Genomic DNA, 14,895 nt, shown 5'->3' on the forward strand with positions numbered 1-14,895 from the left:
TCATGTGTTTCACGTACTGTAACACTTAAAAAAACAGTCCCGCAGACACTTGTTGCTACTAATTAACCGGTCCTTATTTAGGCACATTAGCGCATAAGTAGGATCCCCGCACGACCCCGCAAGCAACTCCCCAAGCGGGCATCAATCTGGACATTCATCCCCAATGGCATTCTCCTACGTAGCCACCGGTTCCATCCTGTTCTTCCTCCTCCTGGCCGTCGTCGACGCGGAGCCAACGCCTCCGTCCCCTGCGGCTGCGGCGACGGCGCCGTCGACAGGGTCGCTTTCCCTGCAGGACGCGTGCAAGCATACGGCGGAGCTCTACGACCTGTGCATGGCGACGCTGTCCCCTGACAGAGACTCGGAGACGGCGGACGCGGTGGGGCTTACCCGGGTGGCCATCCTTGCGGTCCAGAAGAACGCGTCCGAGACGGTCACGTTCCTCTCCAGCATCGACGATGACGAGAGCCTCAACAAGACGGCCGAGCTGCAGCAGTGCCTCGAGGACTGCGGGGAGAGGTAATTTCATTCATTAATCGACCCGATCTAGCTTCTTGATCGATCATGGATGGCATGTATGTACATATGCAGGTACGAGTCGGCGGTGGAACAGCTGACGGACGCGACGATGGCGCTGGACGCGGGGGCGTACAAGGAGTCGCTGGCGCTGGTGGCGGCGGGGCAGGCGGAGGTGAAGCTGTGCCAGAGGGGGTGCCAGGCCGTGCCCGAACACAAGAAAATACTCTTGGCGCGCAACACCGAGGTCGACCGCCTCTGCACCATGGTGCTCGCTCTTGCCACGCTCATCCGACGGTGACCGCGCGGCCTCTGCGGCACCAGCATGGCATGCATAGCCTTTTTTTTTTATGCTCGCGGTAATTTAGGCTATGATGACAATTGTCTTTGAAGAATGTAAATTAAGAAAAGAACCACGACATCAGGTCATGTTAGGTATTGTTGGTTTGTTTTAGTGATGTGGGTAAGAGGCACGAAGTACATATCTTGATTAAGAAATTACAGTTGAAACTCAGAAAAGGCATGACTATCATAAACTTGTGTTAAGCGCAACTCCGGCGAGAGTCTTGGGCCGCGCAGCGACTCCGGAGACCTCCACTGGTCCTCTTTAAACTTTGCTTGGGACCGGAGATCTTCTTAGGAAGGTGGATGGTACCATCTCCTCTTTTTATTCAAGATAAAAAATCAAACGGTTTTGCTGAGTTGTTTGATTTTTAATTAAAGATAAGTTGATTTATCAGCCATTAGATATGGTGCTTGCTTTAAAATTCGAGACAAACCTTGGAAAAAGGAGAGTAGAATAACATCTAAATGTTAATCAACAGTTTTGATACGTTAACTTAGATTTAACCACTTTTCTTTAAAATCAGGTCACTGAAATATAGCCGCACCCAAAATCAAATGAACAAGGTTTATAAACAGCTTGCACTAGATCGAGCTGCCGACCGGGCCCGCGCCGGTTGAACTTCATCTAAATTAAGCTAAGCACGATGATTAAATTAGCAAATTTTGCAAACGCTACTTTAGAAGGAAGCCATACACTTTTCTTGGACGGCACTAACCGGCTAGCTCCGCTAATGGATCGAACCATAGATTCACGTGTATCAAACGGTTGTGGAATAGATCAATCAATATAAGCACGTTAAAATGCTAATTAATTTGCTTCCATGCATGGTATTTTTACACCTTATTCTCTCTATCAACCTATTTGATCAGTATTTGTTGCACATGTATTAATATCAGGTGACTCTGAGTCATGTATATCTATCATATCAAAGACGTGATCGATCAGTTTAAAGCCCGGTGGTGAAAGGCACGCCGGTTTGCGGCAGCCAAAAGTCTCCGAGCACCATGTTGGCGACGGTGAAGTTACCAGCGTCGGCGGTGCTGTTGAGCACGTGGTACCCCGGCCAGTTGACCCTCCTGCTCGTGTCCGACCCTGGCCCGGAGTTGTCGTACTCGGCGTAGTAGAGCGTGCTGAGCGCGAAGTCGCCGTCCCACGGCATCCACCCGGCCGGCTCGACGAGGCCGGCCACGGCGGACTGCATGATCACCGTCCTGGAATAGAGCTTCCACGGGCGGCCGAGGTAGTTGGCCGTGGCGAAGGCCGTGTTGGCGGCGAGCTCGGGCGCGGCCACGATGGAGCAGCCCTGGATCGTGGTGCCGGTGTTCTGGTTCGGGTCGGAGCGGCCCTGCGCCGTGACGGTGTTGCTCTGCCCCGCCATGGGGAGCCGGTTGTGGAGGGTGCAGTCCTGGAACACCACGGCCGCGTTGCCGAAGACGTAGTCCACGGTGCCGTAGACGTCGCAGGCCCGGTAGAACTGCCGGAGGGAGTGGGTGTAGAGCGTGTCCTGGTACCCCTCGAAGCTGCACTGGTAGAACGTCGACAGGTCCGCGCCGCATCGGAGCGCCACCGCCTGGTGCTTCGCCGGCCCCGCCGTGTTCCGGAACGTCATGTTCACCGCCACGAACCCTTGCCCCACCACGGCTGCATGTCATTGTCAGGTCGCATCTTAAAGTTAGTTAGGCACAAATGCAGCATGCGCGCCAATGGTAGGTATGTTTCAGCTTAATATGTCAAGAGTCAGCTCACTTTGACTTGTAAAGAAGAAGAGTAAACTGAACAAGGACTTATATACCGAACGTGGCGGAGTTGAAGGTGGTCCAGCCGTCGACGACGCTCCGGTTGCCGGTGATGACGGTCTGGCCGATGCCGTCACCGACCATCATGACATACTTCTTGTTCTTGGGCACCACCACGTTCTCCTCGTACACGCCCGCGGCCACGCGTATGACGAAGTACCCGCTTGTCCCGCCCAGATTGCTCGGCGCCGCCGCCACAGCCTCCCCAACGGTCGTATAGTTCCCCGCGCCGCTCTGGTCCACGGTCACCGCGCCGAACACCGGCACCGTGGCCGCGGGACCCTCGATGGCCATCCTGCGCACCATCTCGGCATCCGTGGCATCGAAGAGCCCCCTCCCGTGGCGAGGCGGCTTCGACGTCGTGGGCTTCCTGACCTTGGGACGGCGCGGCCGCTGCACCACCCATGCCCTTGTGAAGAGCGAGAGCGAGACGCTGTACAGCTTGGTGCTGTCGGCCATGGGCGCGGCGAGCCCGCCGCGCATGTACCACGCCGTGGCCGCGGCGGACTGCAGCCCGTCGGCGCACGTCTGTTGGTTGGTCAGTATCGCGGACAGGAGCGTGTGCACGTCCTCGGCCTGCGGGTCGAGGAGCGTATTATTGTTCGTCGTCGTGTTGAGCGTGGCGCCGGCGGTGGAGAGGAAGTCGATGTTGAGCCCCGAGAGGAGCTGGCAGTCCTGCAGCGCGGCGATCGCGGCGGACGAGAGGCCGCCGCGGGCGAGGTAGCGGTTGACGAGGGCGAGGAACCTGTTGGCGTTGGACAGGGACCTGGCTGCGGAGAAGCGGCCGTAGGTGTAGAGGTTGCTGGTGCCGTTGGACGGGAGGACGGACCGGCAGAATGCAGGGTCCGTCGTCTCGTTGCACGCTGTGGACGGTGGCACCGGCGTGGCGGGCGGCGGCTGCGGGTCGTCGCAGCGGGCGGGATGGAGGAAGGAGGAGAGCAGGAGGACGGCGCAGAGCGTCGCGGTAGTGTGGAAGCTGGCTCCCATGGTTAATGTTAGGCAAGCTATGGTTAAGCTGTGATCGATCGGTCCTGGTGTATGCGAGGTTGCTGATTGAGTTGAGTGTACTGTGTACTTGTGCTTGAGTGGCGATCGAGGTGTCCTTTTATAAGTGTACGTACTAAGAGCCGGGTTCGTGATGGTGTTGGCAGGTCTTGCATGGGCGGCCAATGGGGGTCCTATATAAAACGCGCTTGGATCATCGGATCGGACGACGGTGACCGAAGAAAACAGCCCAAGTCAAACTCTCAAGCTGGAGATCATGATGCGTGTCAGTGTGTCACGCATCACATGGGGGAGGCGACATTTGTACGGGTTGGTTTGGTAGGATCCAATTCAACGATTTTTTGAGTACTTAAACTAATTTATTTTTGACGGGAATACTTAAACTAATTACAAGCAGCAGCATGGGGATTCACCATACATATATAATGCTCCATCCGTCCCATAAAAATTGGCACGGATTTGAAAATGTAGTTTACTAAGCGGTGTGCCAATGTAGTTTACTTTGAGACTAAATGGATGTTTTCGTGACAGTTGGAGGACGAAAGGATGCTCGAGAGGGTGCTTGATGGTCGAAACTTTTTGGAAGTTCTAGATTTGCTCAAATCCCAGGTGTGAGTTTGGAGTGGAGAGAGATACCGGCGTAACTTTCTTTTTTCGGTCCTTGTGCTCAATTTCCTATCTATAAACAACGATACGCCCGCTTTGGTGTATTCTGAAGAAAAAAAAAGTTGGAGGACAAAGTTATCTCAAGTAAACATAATACAGTAAATTGCGCAGCAATGTGCGTGCACTTAGAAAGTTGAGAAGGTGGAGATGGAATTAGCATCGTGAAAGTCTCAGTCTCCTATCCAAGGGAGGACGTTTGATTATGGTCCAATCCACATTGGCAGCGATGCCGATCTACTCGATGATGCCCGGATCTGCCACGGAAGACCCTCAAGGGGGTGGAGAAAATTCGTTGAGGCTTCCTTTGGAAGAGGATAAAGGATATCCATGGAGGTCATTGCCTAGTGGCATGGAAATCGGTGTGCATGCCCAAGCAGCTTGGAGGGCTGGGCATCCCCAATCTTTCCCTTCTGAATACTGCCTTGCACATAAGATGGAAGTTGCTTGAGATGGTCGATGACACCAAGCAGTGGAAGGATTTTGTCATCCAGATGCTGAAACTTGTTGATGCATCTTCGACGCCGTGATTCCCACTCGGCTCGGAGACGGGAGGCAGACCTTGTTCTGGACCGACAAGTGGCTTGACGGTTCCAAGATCCACGACAGCTTTCCTACGCTAGCGGCGACAATTCGGCCACGGGTGTTGCGCACATGCACGGTGTCAAATGGTATGCAGGGGGGCCTGGCTGGGCGATGTGGGACCTGCTCCAGGAGCTGAGGCCATCGACGAGTTCCTGATGCTCTGGGAAAGGCTTTAGAAGTTTTAGCTTCCGGAGAGGGGGGAGGGGCGACAACGCCCTGTTGTGGAACTGCTCCAACGATAGGGCCTACTTGGCTAAGTCGGCCTGCTCCAACCTCTTTGCCAGCAGGATGAGCAACCCTCTTGGCTACACCGATCTGGCATTCCAAGGTGTCGACGAAGGGTTGTTTCTTTGCTTGGCTGGTGGCTCGGAATTGCTGCTGGACAACCGGCTCCAGAGGCGTGGGTTGCCGCACCCATCGCGGTGCCCGCTATGTGACCAGGACCAAAAGACCATTTCACACCTCTTGTTGGGGTGCGTCATGGTTAGACAAGTTTTTGTAAGCCCATCTTGGCATTTGGGACTAGATGGATTTGCGACCCAATGGTTGGTCAGACATCAGGGAGTGGTAGGCCTCTATATCGGTTTCCTAGGAGGTTCGGAAAGACCCTTGGACTGCGATCACTTTGATCTTTTGGTCCATCTGAAGACATCGGAACGATGTGGTCTTCAATGGAGCGTTGCCTTCGTCCGTGCGGGTATTGCGGCAATTCGTTGAGGAGGTTTCTTGTTGGGAGAGTGCCGGGTTGCTTGGGGTAGCTTCCTTTGACCCTTAGGGTGAGTAAAAAACACATATACAAATATTTATCATTTAATCTTGCCGGTTCCGGATATCATACACAAGACTAGCGCATCTACGATGAAATCATCAATTCTGAAAGAAGTAGGAGATTCTGAAAGAAATCGGAGCTGTGGTTTTCTGCTAATCCATCCCGGAAGGATGGATCCGTGCAATTTCCTCTCCAGTCAAACACTCAAACACCACTAAACCTGTTTGCTAGTTGCGACGAACGAATCGAGGGACTAAATAATTGGCGTCCTGCACCATGGCTGACTGAGTCCATTATGTTGTTGCTAATCAACGCCCACAAGATCCACACATCTCCGATCTACGGATGCGCCTACGGTTTGTGCGTTCCACGCAGTTAGGCAGCCACTATGCCAAATATGGTCCACGCGACCACGCCCAAGTGTATTTGTGGACACGTACGTGTTGGCGTCCGGCCGGTGGCTAACTAACTGCTATTAGTAGCTAATGAACTACTAGCACTGATCGATTAAACAATATTGAGTCCCTTTGGAGATCTACACGAGGCCAACTGAGTGGCAGAGCGTTCGCGACGAAGGAATTAAGTTGTGGATGTACAGCCTCGATCGCTTCCGCCGTCCGGGGCACGGATCGGCCCTGATAGCGGTCGACCATGCACTCAATTTATTGGATTTGCGCGCAACGCAATGGATTTGGTGGCTCAGAATGATCTAACGGAAACATAGTTTTACCCGCTATTCGTGTCTCGGGAGTCAGGATTTAGCTTCAATTGGTCGAAACGTGAAAGTCTAGGCAGAAAGCCGTTCTTGTTCTGTTCCTTCCTTGTATGGTTTTCTCTCCTCTCTTTTCTTATGAAACTAGGCCAGTGGCAACGTCCTCGTTATAATTTACTTTTCGTTTTTCCGTTGAAAAGTCGTTTGTTTTTATTTAGAAACCAATCGACGTGTTTGGCCGTCGGATATTAATCCAACGGCACTACGTGGAAAAGGGAAGAGAAGGCATGTCATCTAGATCTTAATCCAACGGTTCTAATGCGTCGACTAAGATTTAAGCATTTTGCTTAAAATTATACGTCTGAGACACAACACAACCTTTACTTTTATGATCCACATTCTTCATAAATCAATCAAAATTTTGATTAATTTATGCATATAATCTAAACATGTGCCAAAAGAAGACTAAATAATCATTATTAAAATTGTATTAGTGTTTGCATTAATAACATTATACTACATATAGGCTTTAAAAGCTTTCGTTAGCTGTAAAAAAAATGAATTCCTCTAATATAAATTGGGTAAAAGATGTACACGTCAAACTCTTACTCACTATGACCCTAATTGTGTGATGTATACCGTACAAATTACCAGACATGTTCATATTCATTTCGATATTTTTAAGACAAAACCATGTCTGTATTAGTACCTGGCATTTCTTACTTGCACTTTTAAAAATAGTGTTTGCCCAAATGGGGCGCCATGGTGGCCGCTTGCCGGGATTTTGAAATAAATGAACTCGACACACACAATTGGGTATACTTCTCAAACATTTGATTTTTTGTGGAATATAGTCAACTGTAATAATTAAAATGAAAGACGTACTCCCAAAAATAAAAACATACTCATTCTATTCTTTCACACTCGTGTCACCTCAGAACTCGTCAAAGAGATACCGAAGGAGAGTTCAGTTTCCCAAAGATGAAAGAAAACAGACCTGAGAAAGAACCTGAACAAACTCCCTTCCCTTAGCTAGAAGTCCAAGATCATTGGTCTTCCTAGGTTGCTTTTCTGACCTATGTTCATCAACATTTTCCTCACAACTATAACATTGGTGGTAGCATCTACTGACATTTACACACGTGAGTGCTATATGGGGGAATTTAGCGAGATTGATGGATTGCCACATGGCATATTTCGTACTGCTTCCGATTCATAATAAGTGTCGTTGATTTTATACTAAATGAATGACACTTATTATGGACCAGAAAGAGTAAGTAAATTCAAAACTTACCAACAAAATAGTGAGATTTATGGATCTAGGTCTCCATCGTTTCTTAGCGAGTTTAGGTACATGCTTTGCATGGATGCATGCTTGCAATGGTGTGTAAGTGTATATGTCTCTTTTGTAATCGCTTAAACACCAGACCTATGCTATGCTATGAGACGTCTTCATACATGGCAAGTTTGAGTATGATCTAATTGCCCTTTTGTTTTGATGTCACCATCTGTTGTGAAGGTAATAAGAATTGATACTCTCTCCGTCCAACAAAAGATGTCTCAAGTTTGTTAAAATTTGGATGTATCTAGACATGACTTGATGTATAGATGTATTCAAATTTAGACATGACTTGGTGTATAGATGTATTCAAATTTAGTCGAAATTGGGACATCTTTTTTTAGACAGAGGGAGTAGTAGGATTACATCTGGATCGGTCAGATGTTGTAGGCATATTTTGGCCCGTAAATCCCTCCAAATCATTAATTTCTTCAACCCAAAAATAATAAGATGTAGAAGTTGCCATGGATCTTCTAAAAAAATACGGATGGAATTAACTTACATCCATGCGGTCAAGCTTGTTTTCTCTGTGTGTTCCAAAAATCTTCTTTCCGGGTGATGCATGTGCGCATGTAGATGCTAATCTGATGAATCGTTGATATCGTCCATGTACGCAGTCAGGAGGAAACTCTTCCTAGAAAAACATGGGTTATTGACTTGTTGATCAATCTGGTCATGGCGCAAGTTCTGGTTCATCACCGGCTGCGCGTAGATCCGCCTCGATTAGCATCGCTGTCGAATTGTCCATGGTCAATGGTGTAGAGTACACGTCCGATCTATCCGTCGAAGTCCCCAAGCTGGGTTTAACCGAAGTTGAGCGGGAGGAGCATGCATGCCCTTCCCAAACATGTCGGGCCGACCCATCACAACCAGGTCGCTGGCCGCAGAGGAGCATGCGCCCTTCCCATACACGTTGACGGCTGATGTTGTGGCCTTGCTAGTTAAGGCAGACGGGAGAAAACGAATGGGGCAATAACTGATCGATGACGCAGGCTCATGGCGCTAGCTTTAGATTGAACATTGCTGCAGAAAGACTTCTCACTAACGGTCGAAAAACAGTTACAGAAAGGCTTATCAGTAACGGTCGAAAAACAGCATCAGTAACGGTCGGGGCCGCCGTTACTAACTTCCTGCCAGTAATGATGGGTATCATCAGTAATGATCGCAGAGACCGTTACTGATCTGATGTACCAATCATCAGTGGCGGGCGGCCCGACCGTTACTGATGATGACCATCATCAATGACGGCCACTTTTCCGCGCTCGCCGCTGCTGATAGGTACATCAGTAACGGTCGCTTTGCCACATCAGTGTCGGTCTCGACCGACACTAATACATTTTCAGTAATTAAAATAATAATTAAAACCACAGAAAATACACAGCATTTATACACAGCACATATATATTTGGAATACACAGAAAATACACAGCACAACACATATATTTCGAATTAAAACCACAGCCACATTATTTAAAGCATACAAATGTATATAAAACCGCATCATTTAAAGCATATAAAGCATACAAATGTATATCTCACTTCACGACATTGATTACAAAGTGTCAAAATTTCATAGCAAAATCAAGTTTGAAGCTATTGTTGTGGGTGAACCCTAGTAACCACTTGTTTCACGCATTCGTAGAAGTTCCCACTAGGCTTGATGACCTCATTATTGATGAGATGGCCGAACTCACTTTGAATGTTATACACGATTCATTTAGGTCGGTGTGCCATTGTCATTCGGACCGCTAGTACTCTTCCACAGTCGCGATTCACCCCTTCCACTCAGGCTTGAACATATTGGCATTCTCCATAAGGATGTGACAGCAGTAATACCCACAGTACACACTGCCGGCCGGCTGTTGCTGGTAAGGAAATCTGTGGTTGTGGTGAGGCTCGTCTTTATAGCCTTTACCAGCTAGTTTTTTCTTGCTCGCAACTTTCCAGGCAGTGTTAATGAGTGATTTGATGGGTTTTCAGTAGCGACCTCGAACACCCTTCTTCGGAAGTAGTGAATCGAAATAGTACACCGCAGACCAAGGCAAACAAATGAGTAGTGTCACCCAATGGTCTCTGTTTTCAAAAAAACAAACTTTAGTAACTAAGAGTGTATAAGAAAGACTGAATTAGAAAAAACAAACGGTTCCATATATAAAATTCAACTTACTCCAAATTAAGGAAGAAGAGAATAAAGTCGTGGTCAGCGTATTTCTCCGGACATGCCACCAAGTATTTAGACGCCAGGGTTCTTGAGTGATCCTTTTCTGGCTCAAAACCGATGTCACCATAGTTGAACACCGCGGAGTCTAGAATGGCTACTTTTTTGACCTTCATTCGCTGCATTTCCCTTATTTGGTCGGTAGACCACAGCCTTAAGAGGTTGATATCAAGTTTTTGGCAGTTGAAGAGGTGGAAAAGTTCGTTGAACTCCACATCAAAGGTTATAGGACGTTCCTGAATGCCCCCAGTTTCTTGGTCAAAGAAGCCATAGTCTCGTGAGATTCGAGCATTGATTTGTTGGACATGCTGTTGAGAACCAGCTGATGCTTGCATGTAGAACTGATGAAGCTCTTGCATCTCTTTGGACACGGCACGCGGGGAAGCTTCGGTGAGCATCGGTCTTACAGGATAGTAAATAAGCACCAGGTCAAACTCCTAGCCACGAAATAGGATCCGTCTTCGAATCTCTGGCCTTGACGAGGGTTCTTCATGAGAATGTCATGCCTATTGTCTTCCCACACTCCAGTTATGTCAGGCACATAGTGCGTTTCATCTTGCTTGACATTTGAGGAGTCCTTGCTGGTCTTGCCGCCGAGCCCCCTCTTTTTATGCCTCCTCTTATTGTCCCAATCCTTTTGCTCCTCTGTCTTGTACTTGTCATCGATCTTGCGGCCACCCATGGACTCAACGGCACCAAAGTGAGAGAAGGTACGAGGGACGCCTCCAGCCTGTGCCGACCCTGTGGTTTGGCTATCTTTAAGCTGTGGAGGCATCGACATTGCTCGCTCTTCATCTCCGCCGGCATCTGTACGTTGAACAACTGTTGCAGACTTGCAGTCACCATAAGATAACATTCATGTGAATCAACAATGGAACGGAGTTCGCATGGTGGTCATTGTCAAGATTATACTGGACCGGCAATAGATTAATTCATATTACACCAAAGCTTTTAGCCAATCACTGCAGTAAGAAATCTCACTGCCAACATAAAATAGAAAAATCAATGGAAAACATAGCAGTGCACTAATTAAGCACAAAATACCCGAAAGAATTCTCTCAGTGCTAATAAAATACAAATTCCAGATCAACAAAAGAATTTTATGGCAACATAGAATACAAATTCTCCGTACAGAAGGAAGACGATTAAGAGTTAACCATACTCCATTCAACTTTACCATCTAACATAAAGCCACTGCCCCTCGGTTCCCATCACCCAGAGCCGCAGCCAGCAGACTAGACTCAAGTTTAATGCAATGTTTGTAATGCCAAGCTCATTTGCCAGCTTGACAACAAGTTCAGCTGCAATAGCTTCAGTCTGCAAGGCATCAAGAGCTAGAATTCTTTTCCTGTAGCAGCATCAACAACAATGGATCCATTTCACCTCTGGTCATATCACCCCAGCCTCCTGATTTCTGTGAGAGCATAGAAGCACTACTCAACTTCACTTCCAACTATATTGCCTTTAATATTGTGTGATTTTGTGAGAACATAGAAGCACTACTCAATCAGAGCAAGCAAACTACTGGAAGCATGTTGAAAACACAAAGCTATCATTATGAAAAAATTCATAGGAAAAATAAATGTGATGCTGCTCATAGAATGCATTAAGTGCTTGATGACTACAAAAGAATTTAGATTCAAGTGAACTGGGCGACATATGGAGTTGGCTACGACAGCGGCAAAAATATCAATGACACCAAACTAAATCATGAATATTTTGACTTATAATTTCAAAAGTGCACTGATCTAGGTCACGGGATACTTATGTAGAAACTAGCATTTTATAAAATTAATACCAAAATTACAGCAGGAAAGGAATACCTTATCATAGCCAGATGTGCAGGCAGCAGCATCTGACGCTGAAGAACATCACATTTCTGCAATCCAAATTATCCTGAATCTTTGCCATAACATATCAGTTCAGGTTGAGAAGTTGATGGTGGATGAGATGAACCAGCTGTGTTCTCCTTTAGACTTTTGGCTGTCTTTCCATGATCTCTTATTTGAAGTCCATTCTGAGAATATGCCTACATAGTCCTCTATACCAATTGAATCTGTGACGAAGAGCATTAACCAAAACAATTTACACCAATTCATGTGTTTCAAAAGAAACTAAACAAACAAGTCTCCTAATTCCTCGCTTGTTATCCCTCTTGTACAATTGTATACGCAGCATATGTTTTTATTAATATATTTCTGTAGTGTCAGATTCTCTAGTACAGTTTCCCCCAAAAAAACAAAACAGACAAGGGAATGGTTTTTTCTGAAGAAAATACCTTCTGTGCTCCCTAAAATGGAGTCCCATCAGCAACAAAGTCTAGTACGAGATCTCCAAGAGAATACTTCTGCAACATCGTACGGCAGGCTGCAAGACGGTGCTTTGCAACATCAACACCAGTCAGAGAACAAGTGCTACCAAGCATATCTGTAAGCATGCAAAGCTTTCAGAAGATTCACTAATTTAGATGTCCTAAGAGAGTATGGTATCCTACAGATATGTTTTCTGAAAATATAAAAGAAACTCTGTAGCCCAACACTCGAAGCATCGAAGCAGATAATAGATGCTTTGGCCAAATTATCTACCAAGAACAGAAGGACGAGATCTTGCAAACAATAAAATCAATGTGCTATGTCAGCATAAGGGATACCGCAGCTTTGTTATCATCAAAAGGACAATCCTTTACTGTCGTTATCATCCACAAGGGCAATTCAGGACAAATATCGGCCAAATATCATTGTAAGCAAGCGCAAAAACACCTTTTACGTCATGTAGAAATTGGACTTTGAGGACTCAAACACAAAATTGGATTCTATCACAGAGGCTTATTATATATCAGGTGAGCACTTCAAACGGTCCTGAGCCCAGAAAAGGGACAGCAATAAAGCCGCAACTTGCTATAAATTAGATTTTGATCAACCTACAGTTAAATTCTTTCAGCTATATTAACCAATTGATATAAACAAGTACATATGACTGGAGAAGCAAGCTATAGGATTTCATACCAACGAATCCAAAGCACTTCCGACGCCCAATGCTGAACCAACCGAGAGGAAGCACACCGGCGAAGCTAATGCGTTGGTTCCTCCGCAGCTGAAGACAACCACCGATGAGGCCACTAGCAGGATCGCATGGTACAGGAGCCACGTTAAGTACTAGTATTCGACATCAACAAATTAAAACCGATGGCGTGAGTAAGAAAATCAAAGCCAAGCAGAACATGAATTAAAAGAATAAAAATTAACCATGGCAAGCAAAGAAAAATCAATTGCCGTTCTAAACATCCAAATGCCCACTGCAAGACTTCTAAACCAATTATAAAGTTAAGAAGAGCAATTGTGAGGATATCATCAGGCCAACTCTACTATGCAATTTTTCATAAGCTCAAACAGTGGCATCCAATTAATTAGTTCTGCAGACAATAAAATCTTGTAACATTGGTTTGTGTTTCAAGCTTGCAGAGAAGGCAGTAAGTAAAGAACAAACCTGCAGTATACCAAAAAAAAACTCTCATGCGCATTCCATCGAACAGGTGCAGGTCAACTTGATCCAACATGATATTTCTCATGGCTGATGTAATTAACTACGCAAGATGTGATAGCACAAACAAATTTAATCGCAATACAAGGCAAAACACGAGCATACAGAAAAAAAAAGTCCATCGATTCATCCAGCAAGCATTGGGCGGCAGCATGACCGACTTACTGGGTGGCGTCTGCAGGTGACCTCGTTTGGACGAAGAAATTGACGGGATCCTCCTTTGCTTCGCTGGGATGCGCTTCGCCGGACAAGGGCTTACATTAACGACATTAATTTTGAAAAAAAAACGCCCATTGATCGCTCACTCCTCGGCTTCGCCTTCAGATTCCTCCACAGCCGGCGCAGGCCCCTCGACAGCCACCTCCACAGGCGCCTCCGCCTCCTCCATGTACGGGAGGCCGTGCATCTTGCCGGCGTGGGGGAACATGGTCGTAGTGTTGGTGTACACGTTGTACAACGTGAATGCGATGAACTCGCATCCACACCAGTACACGCGGCCAAGGAGGTAATCGGCGTCATGGCTGTTGGTGAGGTGCACCAGGAGGGTGGTTTTGACGCCGTGCTCGTGGAGCCTCTCCAGGCGGTACATTGGAGGGCCACCAGCCTCCAGGTGACTGAAGCAGGTGTTGAGGAAGTTCCTGGCCAGCGCCATCGAGCTCCGGCTGCGCGACATCGCCCACACCTGGAGCGTCCGCTCTACACGCTTGCCAGGTGGGAACAACGCCTCGTCAGTGAGGGGTGGCGGGTTGAAGGTGAGGCCTTCGAACGCCATTGCTTGTCGTCAATGGGAGCGTTGCGCGGCAGGTTGAAGAAGTGGAGTGGAGAGATGTGTAGAAGAAGGAGAAGAATGGAGAGCTGTGTAGAAAAAGCAGAGCCATGCGCCGGGTTAAATAGCGATGGTGACAGGGGAAGGGGAGAGGTTTTCCGGCGATCGGTGGGCTTTGAATGCGGTTGCCGGCGCAGTTTGAAATGCATGGGAAACTGGCGTACGTGGAAAGTTGGAGCGAACTGGCGTCAATAGCAGGCGTGCGCCGCGGCACGGCCCAATGAGAGCGATCCCAGCACGTTTCCCACTCACTCTCAATAATTGTGAGATCGTCCCGTCGGTTTCCTCTCCCCACTAGTCTCTCGGTCCCGTCGGCTTCCTCTCCCCACTACTACTTATGTGCGTGCCCAGTAAACCGATTCTCTTGTCTCCTCTAATCTCATCTACATTCTTCCTCTCGCTCTCTCTCGATCTCTACCGCTTCTCTCCACCATGGCCAAGGACAAGGAGCTAGTAGACGGTACCGAGAGCTCGGCCGGGGGCGGTCATGTGCGTGAGCTGGCCACCACTCCGCTGTCTGGCACCCGCCGACATGCGCCGGCGGCATTGTCCCATGCATTGAGCATGGACGCCGCTGCTC

The 14,895-nt window shown here is 47.7% G+C and overlaps 2 protein-coding genes and 1 long non-coding RNA gene across 10 annotated transcripts; 1 reads left to right on the forward strand and 2 right to left on the reverse strand.

Moving 5' to 3' along the window:
* The first annotated feature begins 92 nt into the window (after positions 1 to 92).
* On the forward strand, positions 93 to 1,053 carry LOC100831325. Its single transcript, XM_003565663.4, has 2 exons — positions 93 to 519; positions 592 to 1,053. Exons 1-2 carry the CDS (start codon positions 164 to 166, stop codon positions 815 to 817), a joined length of 582 nt encoding a protein of 193 aa, XP_003565711.1. The 5' UTR covers positions 93 to 163; the 3' UTR covers positions 818 to 1,053.
* A 568-nt stretch (positions 1,054 to 1,621) lies between these two features.
* Positions 1,622 to 3,792, reverse strand: LOC100831627 (pectinesterase). Its single transcript, XM_003565664.4, has 2 exons — positions 2,655 to 3,792; positions 1,622 to 2,503 (listed from the first exon to the last, which is right to left on the reverse strand). Exons 1-2 carry the CDS (start codon positions 3,643 to 3,645, stop codon positions 1,809 to 1,811), a joined length of 1,686 nt encoding a protein of 561 aa, XP_003565712.1. The 5' UTR covers positions 3,646 to 3,792; the 3' UTR covers positions 1,622 to 1,808.
* Positions 3,793 to 10,955: 7,163 nt separating this feature from the next.
* On the reverse strand, positions 10,956 to 14,625 carry LOC104582560. 8 transcript variants are annotated; one of them, XR_002963855.1, is made up of 6 exons: positions 13,655 to 13,669; positions 13,436 to 13,532; positions 12,955 to 13,067; positions 12,228 to 12,376; positions 11,773 to 12,005; positions 10,956 to 11,363 (listed from the first exon to the last, which is right to left on the reverse strand). It is a non-coding gene; the product is annotated as an uncharacterized LOC104582560 (long non-coding RNA). The 8 variants fall into 8 exon arrangements; XR_002963856.1 differs by lacking the exon at positions 13,436 to 13,532 and having other exon boundaries at positions 13,655 to 14,625; XR_002963857.1 differs by lacking the exon at positions 13,436 to 13,532 and having other exon boundaries at positions 12,228 to 12,316; positions 13,655 to 14,584.
* Positions 14,626 to 14,895: the final 270 nt, after the last annotated feature.

This window comes from Brachypodium distachyon, chromosome 2 (genome assembly GCF_000005505.3).
Source record: "Brachypodium distachyon strain Bd21 chromosome 2, Brachypodium_distachyon_v3.0, whole genome shotgun sequence".
Lineage (NCBI taxonomy): Eukaryota > Viridiplantae > Streptophyta > Magnoliopsida > Poales > Poaceae > Brachypodium > Brachypodium distachyon.

Coding starts and splice junctions, on each gene's coding strand:
- LOC100831325 (XM_003565663.4), top strand. CDS start 164: ATGGCATTCTCCTACGTAGCCACCGGTTCCATCCTGTTCTTCCTCCTC. Junction 520..591: donor CTCGAGGACTGCGGGGAGAG/GTAATTTCATTC, acceptor GTACATATGCAG/GTACGAGTCGGCGGTGGAAC.
- LOC100831627 (XM_003565664.4), bottom strand. CDS start 3,645: ATGGGAGCCAGCTTCCACACTACCGCGACGCTCTGCGCCGTCCTCCTG. Junction 2,504..2,654: donor CTTCAACTCCGCCACGTTCG/GTATATAAGTCC, acceptor AATGACATGCAG/CCGTGGTGGGGCAAGGGTTC.